The sequence below is a fragment of the Silurus meridionalis genome, chromosome 17 (genome assembly GCF_014805685.1).
Source record: "Silurus meridionalis isolate SWU-2019-XX chromosome 17, ASM1480568v1, whole genome shotgun sequence".
Lineage (NCBI taxonomy): Eukaryota > Metazoa > Chordata > Actinopteri > Siluriformes > Siluridae > Silurus > Silurus meridionalis.
This window is the reverse complement of record NC_060900.1, coordinates 2,402,640-2,422,259: the sequence shown is the minus strand read 5'-3', so window position 1 is coordinate 2,422,259 and position 19,620 is coordinate 2,402,640. Positions and strand designations below refer to the sequence as shown.

Sequence of the window (19,620 nt, the reverse complement as noted above, 5' to 3'; positions counted from 1 at the left end):
CACACACACACACACAAAGACCAGGCATAACTACTGACATTTTAACATTATGGGCGGTGAAGAAAATTGCAATTTTTAATACTACAGATACAAACTGACATGGGCTGTCCAATCAGAAAACCGAAACCGATCCTGTCAGCTAATCAGAGCAGGGAAGGGGGCGGGCATTACCGGGACGGGAAGCAGATGCTCGGGATTTGTCGTGCGCATGCGCAGTTGGTAGTGTTCTCCCCCCCCACCCCGTGTAAGTAGGGTAAATTCGTGTAAGATTCGAGCGGCTGTTATTTGATTTCCGTCGGATTTTGGGAGCAACAGCGGCGCCGTCGGAGGGGGGACGAGCCACCGGGGGTCTCTGGAAGACGTTTGTTTCTAAGAGAAGAACTTGTATCGTTTTGATCTTTTTGCAGGCAGTTTTCCCCCCGTCCACAGGAGGAGGGTTTCATCCTGACACCTCGAGGAAGAACTGAAACACAAAACAACACACACACACACACACACACACACACACATTAACAAGTGTGTTAGGAGCCATGGCTGTGTTTTTATCTTCTCACTTCCAGATCATAGTTGTGCTGTTGGTGCTTTCTGAAAGCTTTCCAGGTAAGAAGTTTTAAAAAATTTATTTACGCTTTAAAGTTCAGAAATCGCTTCTAAAGGGCTCTTTGAAATAATAAAAAGTGTTTTTTTTAATGTAAACTGATCTTTCCAATAAAACAAGATATTTTTTCACCACTCATCCAGTTCTAGTCACATGTTAGGATGTATGCCCCGCCCCCAGATTGAATATGCCCCGCCCCCATGTTAATTATGATTACATTTTTGTGGGTGTAATTAAGAGATCTGCCACCTTTTTGCTCTTTAATGGGTTTGAAATTATAAGTGATTTCCTCTCACTTGTTCGTACGCTGAAGTCTGTTCCAATGAGTCCAGACAGAATCGCATGGTGTTGAAGTACAGAACGGTTGCCATGTTGGTTCTGGATTCCTCTCACTTTCTGGAATAAATCTCCAACCTTCCCTGCTCCAATACAACCCCCGAACCATTGCTCTTCCACCTCCAGGTTTGACTGTGGGGGTGAGGGCATCTTCTTCTCCGATTTAAACACCACAGAACTTTCTTTCACGCGTCATCTCGTGTGTTCTTGCATGGAAACCAAAGGAACGTGCACGTGTCTCAAAAAACCTAGGTTTTTTCACACTTCTGACACCCACTGTGGAGATGTTTCCATTCATAGCATTGTAATTACAACACGGTACATCTTCCTGCTTTGTCTGCTCCAACGAATGGATCATGAATTGGAGATTTATTGCGTTGTTTTATGAGTGTAACAATCGATAGGTGATGTTTTCTGTGGTTCTTGATGGAAGGAGTCTCTAGTGTCAGCATGTTGCACCAGTCAGAGGTAAAAGTTCAAGTTCAAGGTTTTACAAGATGTCTGGCAACTTCAAGGGGAAACGTTTAATGACACTGGGACACTTTAAATCTGGTTGGTGAGGGAACACCAGTTTACAACATGCGAAAGAACTCGAATGCAACTTGAAAAGGATAAAAACTGATAAGAGACTGTTAGTAAGTTGCTGAGGTAAAGCAGATTTGATAATTAAGGCTCGTCATGTTAGTTTGATAAGTGACTCGTGCTGAAGCTCGTCATACCGTCCTGTCACACTGCTGAGTGTGTGTGTGTGTGTGTGTGTGTGTGTGTGTGTGTGTGTGTAGGTTTGGCTTCTCAGACATCCCAGTTCTCTGCGTATGAAGTGAGCGTCCCAAAACGCCTCAGCAGACACCGGAGAGAGCAGGATGGCACCGCTATCGCTAAGGTGGAGCTCCACACACACACACACACACACACGCACACACACGCACACACGAGCGCGCACTCCAGCGTGCGAGGTCATGATCTTCCCACACACTCACTCATCACTCTTTTCCTATAATGACAGTTGTTATGAAACCCGCATTTTCATATCCGCTCTTCCTTCCACTCATCTCTTGCTCTTTATTTCTCCCATTCTTTTTTCATCTCTCTCTCTCTCTCTCTCTCTCTCTCTCTCTCTCTCTCTCTCTCTCTCTCTCTCTCATATTTTTCTTTCTTTCTTTCTTTCTTTCTTTTCTCTCTTTATTTCTTTCTCTTCCTTCCTCTTTCTTTATACTCTTTTCTCCAATGGGGTGTGTGTGTGTGTGTGTGTGTGTGTGTGTGTGTGTGTGTGTGTGTAAAGATCATTCTGCAGGAACCATCTGCTTTTTCCAGATGCACAGTCAGCGGGAACACTTTTAAGAAAAGACTTCCTATGCCAGGGTCATGCTGGGCATCGCAAAACACACACACACACACACACACACACACACACACACACACACACACACACACACACACACACACACTCTCACCTTTGTGTCATTGAGAAACGGGAAAAAAGCAGTATAATCAGTAATCATTTGTTTTACTGATGCGCCGTGTCTCAAATCAGCACCAAAATCCGCCATGATGTGCATCCGGTAATAAAAACCGTCCGTGTGGAAACAGCAGAAGATTTATTATACAATTGTGTACCTTTTGATTTTGTGGTAACAGTTTGGGGCAGAACCACAACTGACTGAATGATCGGATTAGTACTGGTCACATGATCACAGCATTTGAAATCAAATGAGTTCTGAGTTTCTTAATTTGTGTGTGTGTGTGTGTGTGTGTGTTTGTTTTTAAAGGTATCCTATGTAATTCCAGCTCAGGGGAAAGAACATGTCATCGTCCTGGAGAAGAACGAGTGAGTATTCCTTCTCTTTCTTTGTCTCATGGAAACACTCTCATGCTAATTTTTCTTTGTGAACATCTCGCATTGTGTAATTAAAAGTATTGGGACACACGACTTCTGAAACCATACGTGGTTCTCCAAAATGTTTCCACAATGTTAAAAGCACACACTCGAACAGGACATCTCTAGATGCTCTTAGAACCGGGAGACCCAAACCTGTTCCAGCATAACAATGCACCCGTTCACAAACCCAGAAGATCTCCATGAAGATGTGCTTTACATGGGTTGAAGAAAAATATCTTGAATGGTCTGTTGTAGAGCTCCAAACCTCACTGCTGTTGAAAACCTTTGGGATGAACTGGATCAGTACCTGACTTTACCATCACCCTTGTGGCTGAATGGATCTCACAAAAATCTCCACAAAATCTTGTGGAACATCTTCCCTGAAGAGTTAAGGTATTATAACAGTAAGTGGAGACTACGTGTGGAATGGGATGTTCGAAAAGTAGCACATTACGATCGATAGTTGTTATTAAATCAAAGTTCAATCCTCACTTCACTCCCTGGAGGTTTGTGATCATCAGGTTTTCCGTGTGCTAATGAACTACTGGATGAGAAGGTTTGTGTCAGAGGTTTGAGTTTCTGAGAAGTTGCTCTTTATCCACACATCCTGATCTTTTAACCTCAGACCAAGTTTAGGAGAAATGCTAACACCAGCAAAAAAAAAAGTAACAAAAGAGAAGGGGATCTTTAACGCTGTTGCACAAACTTCCTCATCCTCAGCGGTGCTCGTAATCTGACCTGCTAGTGACTAGTGAAGTCAGATGATGAGGAATGTGAGATTTGCTAATTTATGAGTTATGAAAAAACAGTTCCAGAACCATTAAACAAAGGCATGGAGCATCGGTAGAACCTCAGAAAAAAGACACGGAGAATCAGTAGAACTACAGATTAAAGACATGGAGCATCTGTAGAACTACAGAGCAAAGACATGGAGCATCAGTAGAACTACAGATCAAAGACATTTAGCATCTGTAGAACTACAGAGCAAAGACATGGAGCATCAGTAGAACTACAGATCAAAAACATGGAGCATCGGTAGAACTACAGAGCAAAGACATGGAGCATCAGTTGAACTACAGATCAAAGGCACAGAGCATCTGTAGAACTACAGATCAAAGACATTTAGCATCTGTAGAACTACAGAGCAAAGACATGGAGCATCAGTAGAACTACAGATCAAAGACATGGAGCATCTGTAGAACTACAGAGCAAAGACATGGAGCATCAGTTGAACTACAGATCAAAGACACGGAGCATCAGGACCATCAATAGAACCCTGGAAATCATGAAATGAGATTCATGGTCATCTCTTTACACACTACACTAGTTCACGTTCATGTGGTATTTATTTCTGCTTCTGTGTTTCCTCTCAGGTTTCTCCTGCCCGAGGATTTCACAGTGTATTCCTACGCCAAGGATGGATCACTGATCACTGAAAGACCCGACATGAAGGTATGAACTGAAACCCCAAATGTCTTAGCAGATCTCAGTGTGTGGGGATCTAAGTGAAAGAATCTCAGCTTGTGGGATCTCAGCGTGTGGGATCTCAGCGTGTGGGATCTCAGTGTAGGGATCTCAGTGTGGAGATCTCAGTGTGGAGATCTCAGTGTGGAGATCTCAGTGTGGAGATCTCAGTGTGGGGATCTCATTGTCGGGATCTCAGTGTGGGGATTTCAGTGTGGAGATCTCATTGTTGGGATCTCAGTGTGTGGGGATCTAAGTGAAAGAATCTCAGCGTGTGGGATCTCAGCGTGTGGGATCTCAGCGTGTGGGATCTCAGCGTGTGGGATCTCAGCGTGTGGGAATCTCAGTGTGGAGATCTCAGTGTGGAGATCTGTGTGGAGATCTCTGTGTGGAGATCTCTGTGTGGAGATCTCTGTGTGGAGATCTCAGTGTGGAGATCTCAGTGTGGAGATCTCAGTGTGGGGATCTCAGTGTGGGGATCTCAGTGTGGGGATCTCAGTGTGGATCTCAGTGTGGAGATCTCAGTGTGGGGATCTCAGTGTGGGGATCTCAGTGTGGAGATCTCAGTGTGGAGATCTCAGTGTGGAGATCTCAGTGTGGAGATCTCAGTGTGGAGATAGCCAGACCCTTTTTGCTATATGTGTGCGAGTGTGCAAAATGTCTCTCCTCAGCCGGGTTCCTGGCGTGATTTTCAGTGAGGATTCTACAAGAATTTATGCTTCATGTTCAGCTGCTGCCTAAGCAGAAAGAGGGGGGTGTCGCCTATAATCTGTGTGTGTGTGTGTGTGTGTGTGTGTGTGTGTGTGTGTGTGTGTGTGTGTGTGTGAGGAGGTAAATCATGCAAGCTGTTGACTGTGTAGTACAGATTTCTGTATTTTCTTATGGAGGATTGACTTGTTTGCACTACAGCTGAGCCACATCCCAATACCACGATCACTTGTCTGGGTGTTTGGCGCTGGATAAATGTCTCCCTTAGGGCTGAAATCAGGAAGTCATATTTACCACATGGCTTCCTCAAAATCTCCATCAAATGTGAGTCAGACATTTCTGGCTCTGCAATCCACCGGTGGTGTTACACTGCGAGAGAGAAGCTCAGATCCGTACTTGTGGAAAGTTTTCATTAATTTAATCTAATTGAGCGCAGAACAATTCCAAAAAGATCCACAAATGGATTACTGTTAGACTGCAAAACTTTAGGGTGTTTTCTGGTTTCTGTTTGGGTCTCGGGAGAACTAATGAGTGCGTCAGCTGAAAATAATTGGTGGGGGGGGGTGTTCTTGGTCTTCCGGAACAGATCCAACAGATGTGAGACAGTAAACAGGAATGTGTGTGTGCGCATGTGAGAGAGAGTGAGAGAGAGTGTGCACATGTGTGTGTAATGAAGAGTGTGTGTCTGAGAGAGATAGTGCGTGTGTGTGTGTGCGTGTGTGTGTGTGTGTGTGTGTGTGTGTGTGTTTGTAAGAGGAAAAATAGTTTTAAAAGAACAAGAGGGGGAGAGTGTGTGTGTGTGTGTGTGTGTGTGTGTGTGTGTGTGTGTGTGTGTGTGTGTGTGTGTGTGTGTGTGTGTGTGTGTGTGAGTGAGTGAGTGAGTGAGTAAGGAGTGTACTCTCAGTGCTGATGTCAGACCCTTTTCCATTTCTGTTTGCCTGGAATGTGATTCAGCTCTTTTGGATTCTCTCTCACACACACACACACACACGCTTTTATCAATGCTTTTCAGTTCAAACTTTTTTGAGAAAACCTGGTGCCATGTTGGTCTGTAATTGATGATGAACTGCATCACGAATCTTTCACTTTTACCTCTTTTTTTTTTTTATTGATTTATTTGTTATGCAGTAACTGAACATTAATTGAATCTTACATTACAGCCGTGAGAATTTGTAATAAAATAAAAAATCTCTCTCTCTCTCTCTCTCTCTCTCTCAGGATCACTGTCATTACCGTGGTTATGTGGAGGATGTAGAAGGTTCCTCTGCTGCTCTGAGCCTCTGCTCTGGAATACGGTAGGAGACATTTCTGTAGTCAGTGATTAAAATAAAAAAGGAAATGTGCTAATGAATGTCGTGTGTGTGTGTGTGTGTGTGTGTGTGTGTGTGTGTGTGTGTGTGTGTGTGTGTGTGTGTGTGTCAGAGGTGTGATCCACATGCAGAACACCAGTTTAGGTATTGAGCCTCTTGAGGGTTCCTCAGATAACGAGCACATCGTGTATCGCCTGGAGGACGTCAAGACCGAGCCGTTCACCTGCGGCACGCCCCATTCCCGTCACCACGGCAACCGAGAGCCCACTGCCCACACCCACATCATCACACCTGGTCAACCTGCCGGTCATGTGATCAGAGTATGTGTCTGAGTGTGTGCATGAGTTTATGCACAGACTGTAAGTAAATGTGACCGTGTGTGTGTGTGTGTGTGTTTGTGTGTGTGTAGAAAAAGAGGGCGGTGTTACACCAGACACATTATGTGGAGCTGCTGCTGGTGGTCGATAACGAGAGAGTAAGTCTCTTTTTTTCTTTTCTTCCTTCTCTGTCTGTCTGTCTGTCTGTCTGTCTGTCTGTCTGTTTTTTACCCCACATTTGAGAAAGCTGTGGTTCTCTTTTTGGTTTTACGTAATGTTTTTCTTTTATAAATTTGTATTCTTCATGTATTTTTTATAAAAAAAATACATAAAGAAACAGGACTTAATTTTTATATTGTGGAATAAAATCTATAATTGTGACTTGTGACTGTTTCAGTTTAACTTCACGGGTCGTAATAAGACGGCGGTGAGAGAGGAGATGGTGCTGCTCGCCAACTACATCGACAGTGTGAGTAATAATTACTGCATATTAATACTCGATTTATTACTGTACTACTGTCTCTCACTTTATACATCTTTCCATCCCTCCCTCCCTCCCTCTCTCTCTCTCTCTCTCTCTCTGTCTCTCTATCCTTCGTTCCTCTATCTATCTTTCTCTCCTCTTTTTCTCCATCTCTCAGATGTACGTAGCTCTGAATATCCGCGTGGTGTTGGTGGGGTTGGAGATCTGGTCGGTGATGAACTTTATCAGTACTGAAGGTGGTGCAGGGGAGGTTCTCGGACGCTTCACTCAGTGGAGGGAGAAGGAACTCGTGCCTCGCCGTCGGCATGACAGCGCTCAGCTCATCCTGTTAGTACCTTCAGCACAGCTGCACTGATGTGATGCTGAAGTACAAAAGCATGTTCAAGCAACTTTATCAATAATGGAACAGTCCTAATGTTCTCTCTTTGTGCTCTCTCTCTCTCTCTCCCCCTCTATCTCCCTCTCTCCCTCTCTATCTCCTCTCAGGAAGAAAGGATTCGGTATTACAGCAGGCATGGCGTTTGTGGGCACCGCCTGCTCCAGGAGTCATGGGGGCGGGATCAACGCGGTACCTCGCCTCATCCTCGCCTCTCATTGGCTAAATTATACTGCACTGTCTGTCTGATCTCAGTCAATACTCTAAAACTAAAACTGTGTGTGTGTGTGTGTGTGTGTGTGTGTGTGTGTGTGTGTGTGTGTGTGTGTGTGTGTGTGTGTGTGTGTGTGTAGTTCACCCATAAAACGTGGCACCGTTTGCCTCCATCGTGGCCCATGAGCTCGGCCACAATTTGGGGATGAACCATGATGATGATGGGAGGAACTGCAAGTGTGATGTGGACAACTGCATCATGAACTCAGGGGCAACGTGAGTGTGTGGGGTGTGTGGGGTGTGTGTGAGGGGTGTGTGAGGTGTGTGTGTGCTTTTTTTTATTCCTTCTCTTCTCTTTTCTCTTTTCTCTTATTTTCTCATCTCTCGCATTTCTGTTTTTCTCTTCTCTGCACTTTTCTTCTCATCTCTTTTCATATTTTTTCTCCTCCTTTCTATCCTTTTCTCCTCTCTCTCGCTCTCTTCATCTCTATTCTGCTCTTTTTCTCACCTCTTCTCTCATCTATTTCTTTTCTCTACTTGTCTCATCTCCTCTCTCCATCATTTTCTTTGCTTTTCACTCTTTCTCTTCTCTTCTCTTCTCTTGTCTTGTCTTGTAATGTCTTGTGATGTCTTATCTTATCTTATCCTTTCTTCTTTCTTTCCTTTTTCTTCTCCTCTTTTCTACACTGTTCTTTCAACATTTCTCTCTTTCTCCTGTGCTTTTCTCTCTCTTTAATTCTCTCTCTTTCTCTCTTCTCTACCATTTCCTTCCCTTCTTTTCATCTATCACATCCTCTTTCCCCCCTTCTCTCCTCTCTCCTCCTCTTCTCATTCTCTCAGGGGCTCGCGGAACTTCAGCAGCTGCAGTGCGGATGACTTTGAGAAGTTGATCCTGAATGGTGGAGGCAGCTGCCTGCTAAACGTGCCGCGTCCAGACGAGGCCTACAGCGCCCCCTACTGTGGCAACAAGCTGGTGGACGTGGGAGAGGATTGTGACTGCGGCTCTGAGGAGGTCAGAACTTCGGCTCGGTGCCACCAGGGTGTTTCCACACACGAGTCATTCTGCAGTGTGGACTGTGTGACATGCAGACTGGGGGAAACATTTAGAGAGATTTTTTCCCAAAATAAAAATATCAGTGTGTAATGAGGCTGCAGATCCTCGCTGGAAGGGAATAGCATCTGTCCTGAAAAAGAAAGTGTGTGTGTGTGTGTGTGTGTGTGTGTGTGTGTGTTTTACAGGAGTGTGAGAAGGATCCCTGCTGTGAGCCTAAAACGTGTAAACTCAGAGCTGGAGCTCAGTGTGCCTACGGGGTGTGCTGCAAGCACTGCAGGGTAACGCGCACACACACACACACACACACACACACACACACACACACACCTGCGTGCACACGCACACACACACACACAGATTTCACTTTATATGTGATGTGGAAATAAATATTCCTGTCTTTCTGTCCGTCCATCTGTTTGTCTGCTTTTCTGTTTGTCTGTCTTTCTCTTTGTCTACCTGTTTCTCTCTCTCTCTGTATCTCCATCTGTCTGTCTTTGTCTGTCTGTCACTCTATCTCTGTCTGTCCCTCTGTATCTCTGCCTCTCTGTCTGTCTCTCTGTCTGTTGCTCTGTCTGTTACTCTGGCTGTCTGTCCCCCTTCCTGTTTCTCTGTCTGTCTGTGTCTTTTGCTCTGTCTGCCCGTTTGTCCTTCTCCCGTCTGTCTGTCTTTCCATCTGTCTTCCTGTCGCTCCGTCTGTCCTTTCATGTCGCCCTGTTTGTGTGGTTCTTTGTCTGTCTGTCTGACTCCCTGTCTCTCCGTTTGTCTGTTCGTCTGTCTGTCAGTTCCTCCCCGGCGGTACCGTGTGCAGGAGCAGTACGGATGAATGTGACCTGTCGGAGTACTGTAGCGGCTCGTCTGCTCTGTGTCAGGCCGACGTGTTTAAACAGAACGGACACCCGTGCCGCGAGGGCGTGGCTTACTGCTATAACGGCCAGTGCCAGCATTATGAAAGCCAGTGCCAGGCCCTGTTTGGTCCCAGTGAGTACACACACACACACACACACACACAGAAACCTCTAGCACCAAAACCCAGTGAAGTGTAATACGTTTATATATATATATATATATATATATATATATATATATGTGTATATATATGTGTATGTATGTATGTGTGTGTGTGTGTGTATATATATGTATATGTATACACGTGATACAAAGTCTGTAGAGGTTCAGTATAGAGTAACAAATCAATCATGGGGTGTGTGTGTGTGTGTGTGTGTGTGTGTGTGTGTGTGTGCGCACGCGCTCGGTCACGCAGAGGCGAAAGTTGCTCCCGAGGCTTGCTTTAAAGACGTAAACTCTAAAGGCGATCGCTTCGGAAACTGCGGCTACCAGAACTACAACATGAAGAAGTGTGAGAGCAGGTACAGCAACCACCAGCACCGTCCATGCTTTCATTCTTATCTTTTCTTTTCATCCTCTCTCCATCACTTTCTCTCTCTTCTCTCTATCCTCTTTTTCTTTCTCTCTCTCTAACTGTTTTTTTCTCATTTCCTCATCTCTATCACTTCTGCATCCTGTTTCTCTTTCCTTCCATTATGTCTCTCTCTCTCTCTCTCTCTCTCTCTCTCTCTCTCTCTCTCTCTCTCTCTCTCTCTTTTCTAATGTCTTTTATCCCTTAGTCTCTGTCCATTGTGTCCTGGTTACCTTTACTCTTCCATGGTGTCTCTCTTCCTTTTTCTCACTCTTTGTCCCTCTGTTATTCAATTGTCTGTTTATCTCTCTCTCTCTCTCTCTCTCTCTCTCTCTCACTAACTCACACACACACACTCTCTCTCTCTCTCTCTCTCTCTCTCTCTCTTTGTCTTAGTTTTTTTCATTTTCTGTTTATTTCTCTTTCTTTCTTTTGTGTCCTCTATCTTTTTCTCTTCCTGTCTGTAACTGCGTCTCACTTTTTTAAATGTATTACCGTCCATACATTCTGTAGCATGTATTGTGCAGTGTGCCTCTTTTCTAGAATAATCTTCTCTCTCTCTCTCTCCCTCTCTCTCTCCCTCTCCCTCTCTCTCAGAAATGCCATGTGTGGGAAGCTGCAGTGTGAAAACGTCCAGCAAATCGAGGTATTCGGCATCAAGCCCTCCATCATCCAGACCCCCATCGGAGGCACAATCTGCTGGGGCGTGGACTTCCGCCTGGGCACCGACGTCCCTGACCCAGGCATGGTCAACGAGGGCACCAAGTGTGGAGAGAACAAGGTCTTACACGTGCACACACACACATAAACACACACAAACACAGGGTCTGTTTAGGTTCAGCGTCTGATAAACGTCCATACGAGCCACGTGTGTTTGTAAAATGTTGTGAAACCTTCTGCTTTTGGACTCCAGGTTTGTTTGAACTACGAGTGTAAGAGTGCTGACGAGCTGAAATACGACTGCGACGTGCAGAACAAATGCCACGGGCACGGGGTGGGTGCCCTTTATTCCACATTACCCATAATGCTGCTGTCCCATTTGTTTGGAATAGCTGACATGTTTGTGTGTGTGTGTGTGATTTACTGTAGGTGTGTAACAGCAACAAGAACTGCCACTGTGACTACGGTTGGGCGCCACCATCCTGCGAGGTCTCAGGCTACGGCGGCAGCGTAGACAGCGGCCCCACGTGGAATGGTACGCTCCAAACCCACGAACAATCGGCTGTACAACTTTTTTTTTAAACGTCTGTTATGTAACGCAATGATAAGAAATAGGTTGTATAAGTGAAAATGTAATGTAATGGAGTGGAATATAAGATGAGATTAAATCTCTTTTACCTCTCTCTTTCTCCTTCTCTTTTTACTCTCACAGATAAAGACACGTCCCTGAGAGATGGTCTGTTGGTTTTCTTCTTCCTGGTCCTTCCTCTCCTGGTTTTGGGTCTCTTCGTGTTTTTCAGGAGGAACGAGCTGCAGCGGCGCTTCTGCAGGAAAAAACGCTCTCAGGGTTACGAGTGAGTGTGTGGATCTGCTTTCTAATGTCACGTGGTGCCAAAGCAGGAAATGATGTCATTACTAGAATCAGCGATTATTTACATGTCATTATAGAGTCGTTTATTGTGCTTTTTTTCCTCCTCAGCGCAAACCCCAGGCCCCAAAACAACACCAGCCGAGCTGCTGGGAATCAGCACGGGAACCCTAGCAGCATTGTAAGAGATGGGGTAAGGCAACAACACACACTTCAGCTTCTACGCCTACACACACACACACACACACACACACACACACACACACCTTCATGGTCTGTGAGCCTTGTCTCAGGCTTCCAGAAGTCGTCTGCTTTTAGTTACTAATCTATTTAACAAGCTTTGTAGTTTTTACGTTTGTGTCTATTCAGTGTCTGTGTCCTGCTTTAACTGAATTCTGCATGATATCGATATATTTTAAATATTTAATAATAATAATCATAATAATTATGCAATAGTGGTCAGTTACTGAGCAATTTGTTATGGCTATGTAGTGTAAAATGATTGACAACCCCGTCTCTCTCTCTCTCTCTCTCTCTCTCTCTCTCTCTCTCTCTCTTTCTCTCTGGATTATAAAGCATCAGGCTCAGTTATTACCAGCTGAAGAGGTAAATATTACAGTATACACGATCCGGCATAACACTGATATTATAGCATTATGATCGGTGAAGTGAAGAACACTGATGATCTCTTCATTGTGGCACCTCTTAGTGGGTGGAGATATTTATCAGCAAGTGAACATTTTGTCCTTAAACTCAGCGTGTTAGAAGAAGGAAAAAAATGGGCGAGTGTAAGGATTTGACAAATTGTGACGTCTAGACGTCTGGGTCTGAGCATCTCCACAATTGCAGCTCTTGTGAGATGTTCCTGGTCTGCAGTGCTCAGTATCCATCAAAAGTGCTCCAATAAAGGAACAGTGGTGAACCGGCGACAGGGTCGTGGGCGGCCGAGGCTCAATGATGCACGTGTGGAGCGAAGGCTGGTCCGTGTGGTTCCGATCCAACAGACGAGCTCCTGTAGCTCAAACTGCTGAAGATGTTCATGCAGTTAATGATCAATGGGTCACGACTGTTTTGGCAACGAAATGGGACCAACACAATATTAGGCAGGTGGTCATAATGTTATGCCTGATTGATGGCCATAATGTTATGCCTGGTCGAGTGGCAGTGCTACACTAATTATTTTTCTATAACGGCACATCCTGTTTCTATGCAACGTACTAGATAATGTACAGATGTTCCACTTTTTATGGAAAATCCTCCTTTAGCATGAAGAACAGCTTTACACACTCTCAGCAGCCAGACATTTTCTCCAAACATTCAGGTGAAATATTTTGTAAAACTCAATCCCAGAGCAGTTCAGTAGGATTTAGGTGACTGGGCAAGTCGTTCCATGATAGGTGACACTCTAGACGACTGTTTGTTTTCTAAATAAAGCTTACTCATCGCTTTATTGTGCTGTAAAGTCTGTTCCGATGAGCTGCAGTCCAGACGGAATCGCATAGTGGTGAAGTGTGGAATTGCAGCCATGTTGGTTCAGGATTCCTTTTGATGGGTTCCATGGGACGAGACTATCGCTTGTTATTCCTCCTCCCCTTTCTCTCCTCTCCTCTTTTCTCCTCTCTATACTTGTCTTCTTCGCCACCAGAAATCCTTTTCCAGATCCTGTGAACCCGTGTAGAGGTTTTGCTTTGCTGCTATAACAGCGCTATAATACCGTCGTAACATCTGATTAAACTCGTCTCCAGCATGGCTTCTCCTCTCCGTCTTCAACTTCTTTCCTAAAGGGGAAAATGCTTGTTGCTTCCTCTCCAGATTAAGCATGTGATGAGCTGTTTGAGTCCTTTTTAATGTCACTCCATTACCCACCGTACCAGGCGGCCATCTTGGACAAACCGATAGAATTGAGCCACATCTTTCAAAATACAGCAATGATTTTATACATTCAGGTTATTTTTATGATTTATAAATTGAAACATTTCTTGTAAATTATAATTTTTAAAAAGTAAAAAAACAAAAAAAACAAAAAAAAACCCTTATTATCCACAAGGTCTAAGAAAACCCCAGAAAACATAAAGCATTTGGTCACGATATTAATATATGATGTACATTTCTCATTAAAGTCTATTAAATAGGACTCAATAAGCAACAATCATGAGTGCGTAATTGTAAATTATAATATTCAGTGTATACGATTTAACACTAAAGTATCATCTCTATGACATGAATCTCCATAACTGAGGCCGACGCCATTCGCATCTCAATGCGTAGCCATTAAAGATACACAGGAAGTAGCTACGATACGATACGATGCAATTCACCCATATTACAATCCAATTTCCATTCCATTCAACACCATGTGATTCAATGCAATACAATGGAAGAAATCGGACGATATAAAATTCAATATGGTATAGTTCGCATTTATTTCTTCGGTTCGGACAAACGGCAAATGATCAGTTTACTTAAGTGTCTTCTGACTTCTAACGCATGACCCTTTTACAAGCAGGAAAGAGATAAGAAATAAAACTCTTTTTCTGTTGTGTCTGCAGGAAGTTACAGCTCTACCTCTGCCATGTTAATCTGTATTCTATGTGACTCTCGGGACACGCCTCGGTCTCCGTAGTGTTGTGGTACGTCGTATTTACGTAGCAACAGCGGTGCTGAGAGAACGCACTCGAGAAACGGTTCAGCGAAGAGAAATCGATCTCTATATCAAAAATCAGGCGCAGATTATTGGTTATGTTCTAAATAATAATAATAAGTATAGCGAAACTCTTAGAAAACCAGTTATTTAATGAGAACAAAAGTAAACGCGCCCTACAAAATAATTAAAGCGTGTCATGTGCTTTTTCTTTTTCCGAGATTTTCTGCATTGGTTGCGTTTTTTTTCAGCTGTTTACCGTTCATTGAACTTTTGTGGGCGTGGTTCATTTTAAACTCTCCTCCTGCCGACGGGTTTAACGGCCGTATTTATTATTTGCCGGACATGTTGTGTTGAATGTGTGTGTGTGTCACACTTTTTTATCTTTAGGTGGTTCACACTAGCAAGACGGCTTCATCAGCTCCAGCGTACGCCTCCAGACCTCCACGTCCGGCGTTTACACGGTAACCGCACAAATCCTCACTGTACACAAAATGAAGGGGAAAGTCATCCAGAAGGGGTTTAGACCTACAAACATGGGATAAAAATGTTTCCCTCACAGCAGTGAACATTGATGACTGTTCACACGTTTTGCCTTTTTTAGCATTTTGTGGGCGTGGCTAATTGTAAATAATCAGCCGAACGCTTTTGATTGACTTTTAGCAACATAGACAAGTATGCAAATATCTGATTTATTGATGTTTAATCGAACAGATGCTCAACTCATTTTGTCTTTTTTCTCATTCTTTCTCTCTCTTTCTCTTTTTTCTCATTCCTTCTCTTTCTCTAACTTTCACTTTTATTTGCTTTTACACTCTGTTTCTTTCTTTATATGTCTTTCTTGCACTCTATTATTCCCCTAATCGGCTCACTTTCTTTCTTTCTTTCGTTCTTTCGTTCCTTCTTTCATTCTTTCTCTAAAAATCGTCTCCATTTCTCTCTTACTGTGGCTCATCTCTCTTTCTTTCTGTCTCTGTCCATTCTATTTCTTTCCCCTTACTCTCTTGTTTGCTCCCCTTCTCTCTCTCTTTTAATTGTGTCCCTCCCTCCAGACCCCCTGCTCCTCCTGCTAGCCAGCTCCTGCCTCAGAGAGCTGCCCCTCCTCCCCCTGTATAACACACACCTCACACATCCAGGACAGGTGTGTGTGTGTGTGTGTGTGTGTGTGTGTGTGTGTGCGCGCCCATGTATAAAAACCAGTTGGTGTGTGTGAGGGCGTCTTTAGACAATCGCCTGGCCCCTGCGCTTCCAACCGAGACTCCGCCTCGTCGTCTTTTGATCGCTCGTCACCTGTCAATCAAGCAGCTGCTACGCTAAAGCCCTGGGCTGGATCTTAACACACCCTGAACACTGCACTGACCCTATTAAGTGCCCTACAAAGCAAATATGAAGCTGCTTGGATTCAGCCGTGGCTTCTGCACCGAGACGAACCTCCTCATTTTATAAAGGGGCGGGACCTGAGCGCCTCAGCCAATCAAAAGGCCCGATGTCTCCTATATAAGGTTTCTGTTGTGGCAACTCGAATCCCCTATTTTGTTTAATTATGCCTGTTACTATTATGGGATGTAAAGGAGCTAAACCACTGCATTTGATTGCACTTCAGTATATTTACTGTACAAAAGTATTTAGTAATCAATTATCGATTCCTGATCGATTCACTTTTTCTATGTTTTAAGTGTCAAATATGGGACGCCGATTTCTGTCGCGAAACACGCATGACACGTGTAACGATTGTCTCGTCTCGGAAATGTAACCTGTTATCCTGATTCTGTGACCCTAACCTGATTCTGCATCTTCAGGCTTTTACATAAGATGCAACAATGCTGTATTTTACAATATATTATTTATAATTCAAAATGATTTAACATTATTTGAAAAAGAAATCACAGTGTAATCTTCGTAGGAATCTGTTGATATGAATATGAACAGTTAAATATATGTTTAAAAAAAAAAAGGTTTGGAAACAGAGCTTTTTATGCTTTTTCAGAAACACATGCATGTTCCTTTTGTGGCTATGCAACACACTCGGTCATATACCGTTACAAAGAGTTACTTTGAACACTCTAATATATAAATGTACACGCTGTACATTATAAGTTCGGTTCTCCGAACATGCAGCTGAAATACTTTGTAAAACTCGCCTATGTTCTTCACTAGATGGAGATGTTCTTGTTCATCCCAGAGCAGTTCAGTAGGATTTGTGACTATGCAGGTCGTTCCATGATAGATGAGACTCCAGACGACTCTAAATAACACTTACAGAACTCGGATGTACGCTTCGGCTCATCGTCTTGTCGTACGGTGAAGTCTGTTCCAATGAGCTGCAGTCTAGACGAAATCGCGAACCTAGTGGTAAAGCATGGAATTGCAGCCATGTTGGTTCAGGATCCCTTTCACTTTCCTGAAATCTCCAACATTCCCTGCTCCAAAAACAACCCCAAACTATTACACTTTCCACCTCCATGTGTGACTGTGTGGGGGTCTGATCACATCTTCTCTCCTGTTCTCCATCTTACACAAGTTCTAATGTTAGAAACATTAATTTCCCATTTGGACTCCACACAACTTCCTCCAACTCATTCACTGCTCAATTCTTGTGTTTTTGCCTTTTAGAATCAAAAGGAACACCCATGTGTCTCAAAAAACATAAAAGACGAGGTGTCTCCACACTCTTAACAGTCGCTGTATGCAACTTTTTTTTTTTAACAATACCCATGATTTTGTTTTTTTGTACAACGTTTCCTGTAATGCCTCATTCCTTTTCTTGCTTTGACTTTTTTTTTTTCTTTCTAAATCTTTTATATCCATGTGTTTCATCGATTTAATTCCATTTATTTTTCCCCTCCGAGCAGATCAACCTTTCAAAAGCACTCGTTTGATTATTTATACATTTTTTGATTATTATTATTATTATTCAAAATGGTTGTATTGTGGTGTAAAGTTATACAGTTGGGTTTTTATTTCTGAATCAAATGCCTTATTTCGAGTCACCTTTAAAGGGCTACATGACATGGAGAAAACAAAACCCCGTTTAGATCCAACCATGCAATATTCATTCACGTTACTGTGTGTAGAATTATGTACTGTCTGAACAAAAGTTTGTGGACACCTGATTATTGCACATTTCGTATCCATGTGCTGTTACAATAACCTCCACTTTTCAGGGAAGATGTTCCACTAGATTTTTGTGGTGATTTTTGGAGATTCATTCAGACACAAGGGTGTTAGTAAAGACCAGGTACTGATGTAGGTGAGGTGAGGAGGTCTGGAGTTCAGTCGAAGTTCAGATTCATCCCATAGGGTTGAAGCTTTATAGCAGGAGATCTTCGCGGATATCATGTCATGCCAGAACAGGTTTGGATCTTCTAGTTCAAGTGAGGAGAACATCCAAAGGACTCTTATACGATTGTGTGCCTCCAACTTTGAGGTAACAGTTTGTGAAAGAACCACACATGGCTGGGAAAGTCGGGTGTCCCAATACTTTTGTCCATATTGTGTACATACTCAATGCAGGCAAAGTGCCACATGACCTCTAATAACCCTGAGCGTCTCTGTTGATGTACACACACGTATCAAAGTCTTCTTTGAATCTCTCTTTTCCTACTTTTTCACACCGTTCTGATCGCACTGTGTTCAAGAATTCTTCCGACTTCATCTAGAAGTGCTGTACTACGAAGCCGAGGTACAGATTCACACTCCGGTCCTATAAACGAAAGCAAACCATGACAGGAACTTCCTGTTCTTACTGTATTGTTTTCTTTTATTATTTTTCTTTTTATTATTATTAAATCCAGAGTGACTCCAAGTTCTAGTGATGTGTCAATGAAGATTTTTGGTATTACAGATGCAAACAAAAATAAATATCACTGGCATATTTCTCTACACACTTGTGTAAAACGTCTGTGGTGTGTTTTGCTGTTTCAGAGTCTCTTGATGAGTTTTCATAATCTGTTGAGTGAATTTAACTTTGTTTTTCTGCTGCATTCAGAAGGTCCGGCGACATGGTGGTGTTTATTTCCAGTGTTAGCTGTTTGTCTTTCACTCATAATATTGTTAACCTTGTTTTCTTTTTATTTTATGAATTTTTTTTTTGTAGTAACGATTTATTTTCGTCTTTTTTTTTTTTTACTTTTTTTTATTATAACTATATTTTTGTTAATAGTTTACTAACGTTATGAGTAATGAATTTGATTGAAAATGTTTCTCATTAAAATAATGTTATTTTTATTATGTAAAAGAATCTTTATCACTTGGAAAATAAATGTAATTTTAAGAAAAATATTTGATTATCATTATGAAGGGGAGAAACAATTATCTAAAGAAAAACAAAAAAAACATCTTGCTAACAAAAAAAATTTAAAGATTTATTGTAGAAATATAGATAGGTAACCCAAATCTGTTCCAGCATGACGATGGCTTTTCTCCCTGAAGATATGCTTTGCGTGGTGCATTCAGAGCACTGATTAAACATGTTTGGGATGAAGGTGAACACTGACTCCACCTTAGGCCTCTTAATTTAAAAATATATATATTGCTCAAAAATCTTATTATAGATCTTTTTTCTTTTCACATTATAATAGTGTTGTTATGAGGAAAAAAAATCTCATTATTATAAGAAAAATCCTGTATTACCTGAAAAACATGGCCTCGTTCCAAGAAAACCAGATCTTTATTATTTATTATTACACAATTGAAATTGAAATTCTCCTCATGCTTTCTTCCTAATATTGATTTTTTTTTCTCAGATTTTTTTCCCCTCCAATTAACATTTTTTCATAATTTGATTCATTGAAATAAGTTTTTCTCACTTTTTTTCATTGTCAATTTATTTTTCATCTCGTAATAACGCATTTGTTTTTGAAGAATAATATTTTATTATCAGTTTTTTCCTTTTATAGTACAATGTTTTTGTAATAATTTTTTTTCATAAGTTTTTTTTTCCTTTTTTTAATCATAATATTCTCATAAACACAATTATTTTCTGGTAAATAAGGTGTTCTTTTGTAAGGAGATTTTGTTATTGGAATAAAAGACCTTATATTAATGATAATAAGAAGAAGAACAATGAAAACGTTATTTTTCCACAATACCATTACTTTTTTTTCTCATACCTTCAAGATGTAATAAAACATTTTATTAAACTTGTCTTGTAATACTATTTTGTACTCAAATTTTTGTACTTTATACTTTCTTTTTACAATAATAAGATTTAATTGCATAAAATGTCCACCTTTTTTAATATTAGTATTATTTTAATATTATTTTTGGTTTTTTCCCAATGAATACTTTTTAAAA

General features: G+C 42.0%; 1 protein-coding gene across 1 annotated transcript; it reads left to right on the top strand.

Annotated features, from left to right (window-relative positions):
• Positions 1 to 219: 219 nt before the first annotated feature.
• adam9 (ADAM metallopeptidase domain 9) lies at positions 220 to 11,674 on the top strand. The gene is given in 20 exon segments (XM_046871058.1): positions 220 to 600; positions 1,717 to 1,817; positions 2,704 to 2,762; positions 4,187 to 4,265; positions 6,204 to 6,280; positions 6,408 to 6,615; positions 6,705 to 6,770; positions 7,010 to 7,081; positions 7,254 to 7,423; positions 7,583 to 7,664; positions 7,826 to 7,832; positions 7,835 to 7,961; positions 8,526 to 8,697; positions 8,925 to 9,017; positions 9,522 to 9,717; positions 10,001 to 10,106; positions 10,754 to 10,937; positions 11,070 to 11,150; positions 11,246 to 11,351; positions 11,529 to 11,674. Coding segments are annotated over 20 exon segments (2,202 nt in total). The 5' UTR covers positions 220 to 530.
• Positions 11,675 to 19,620: the final 7,946 nt, after the last annotated feature.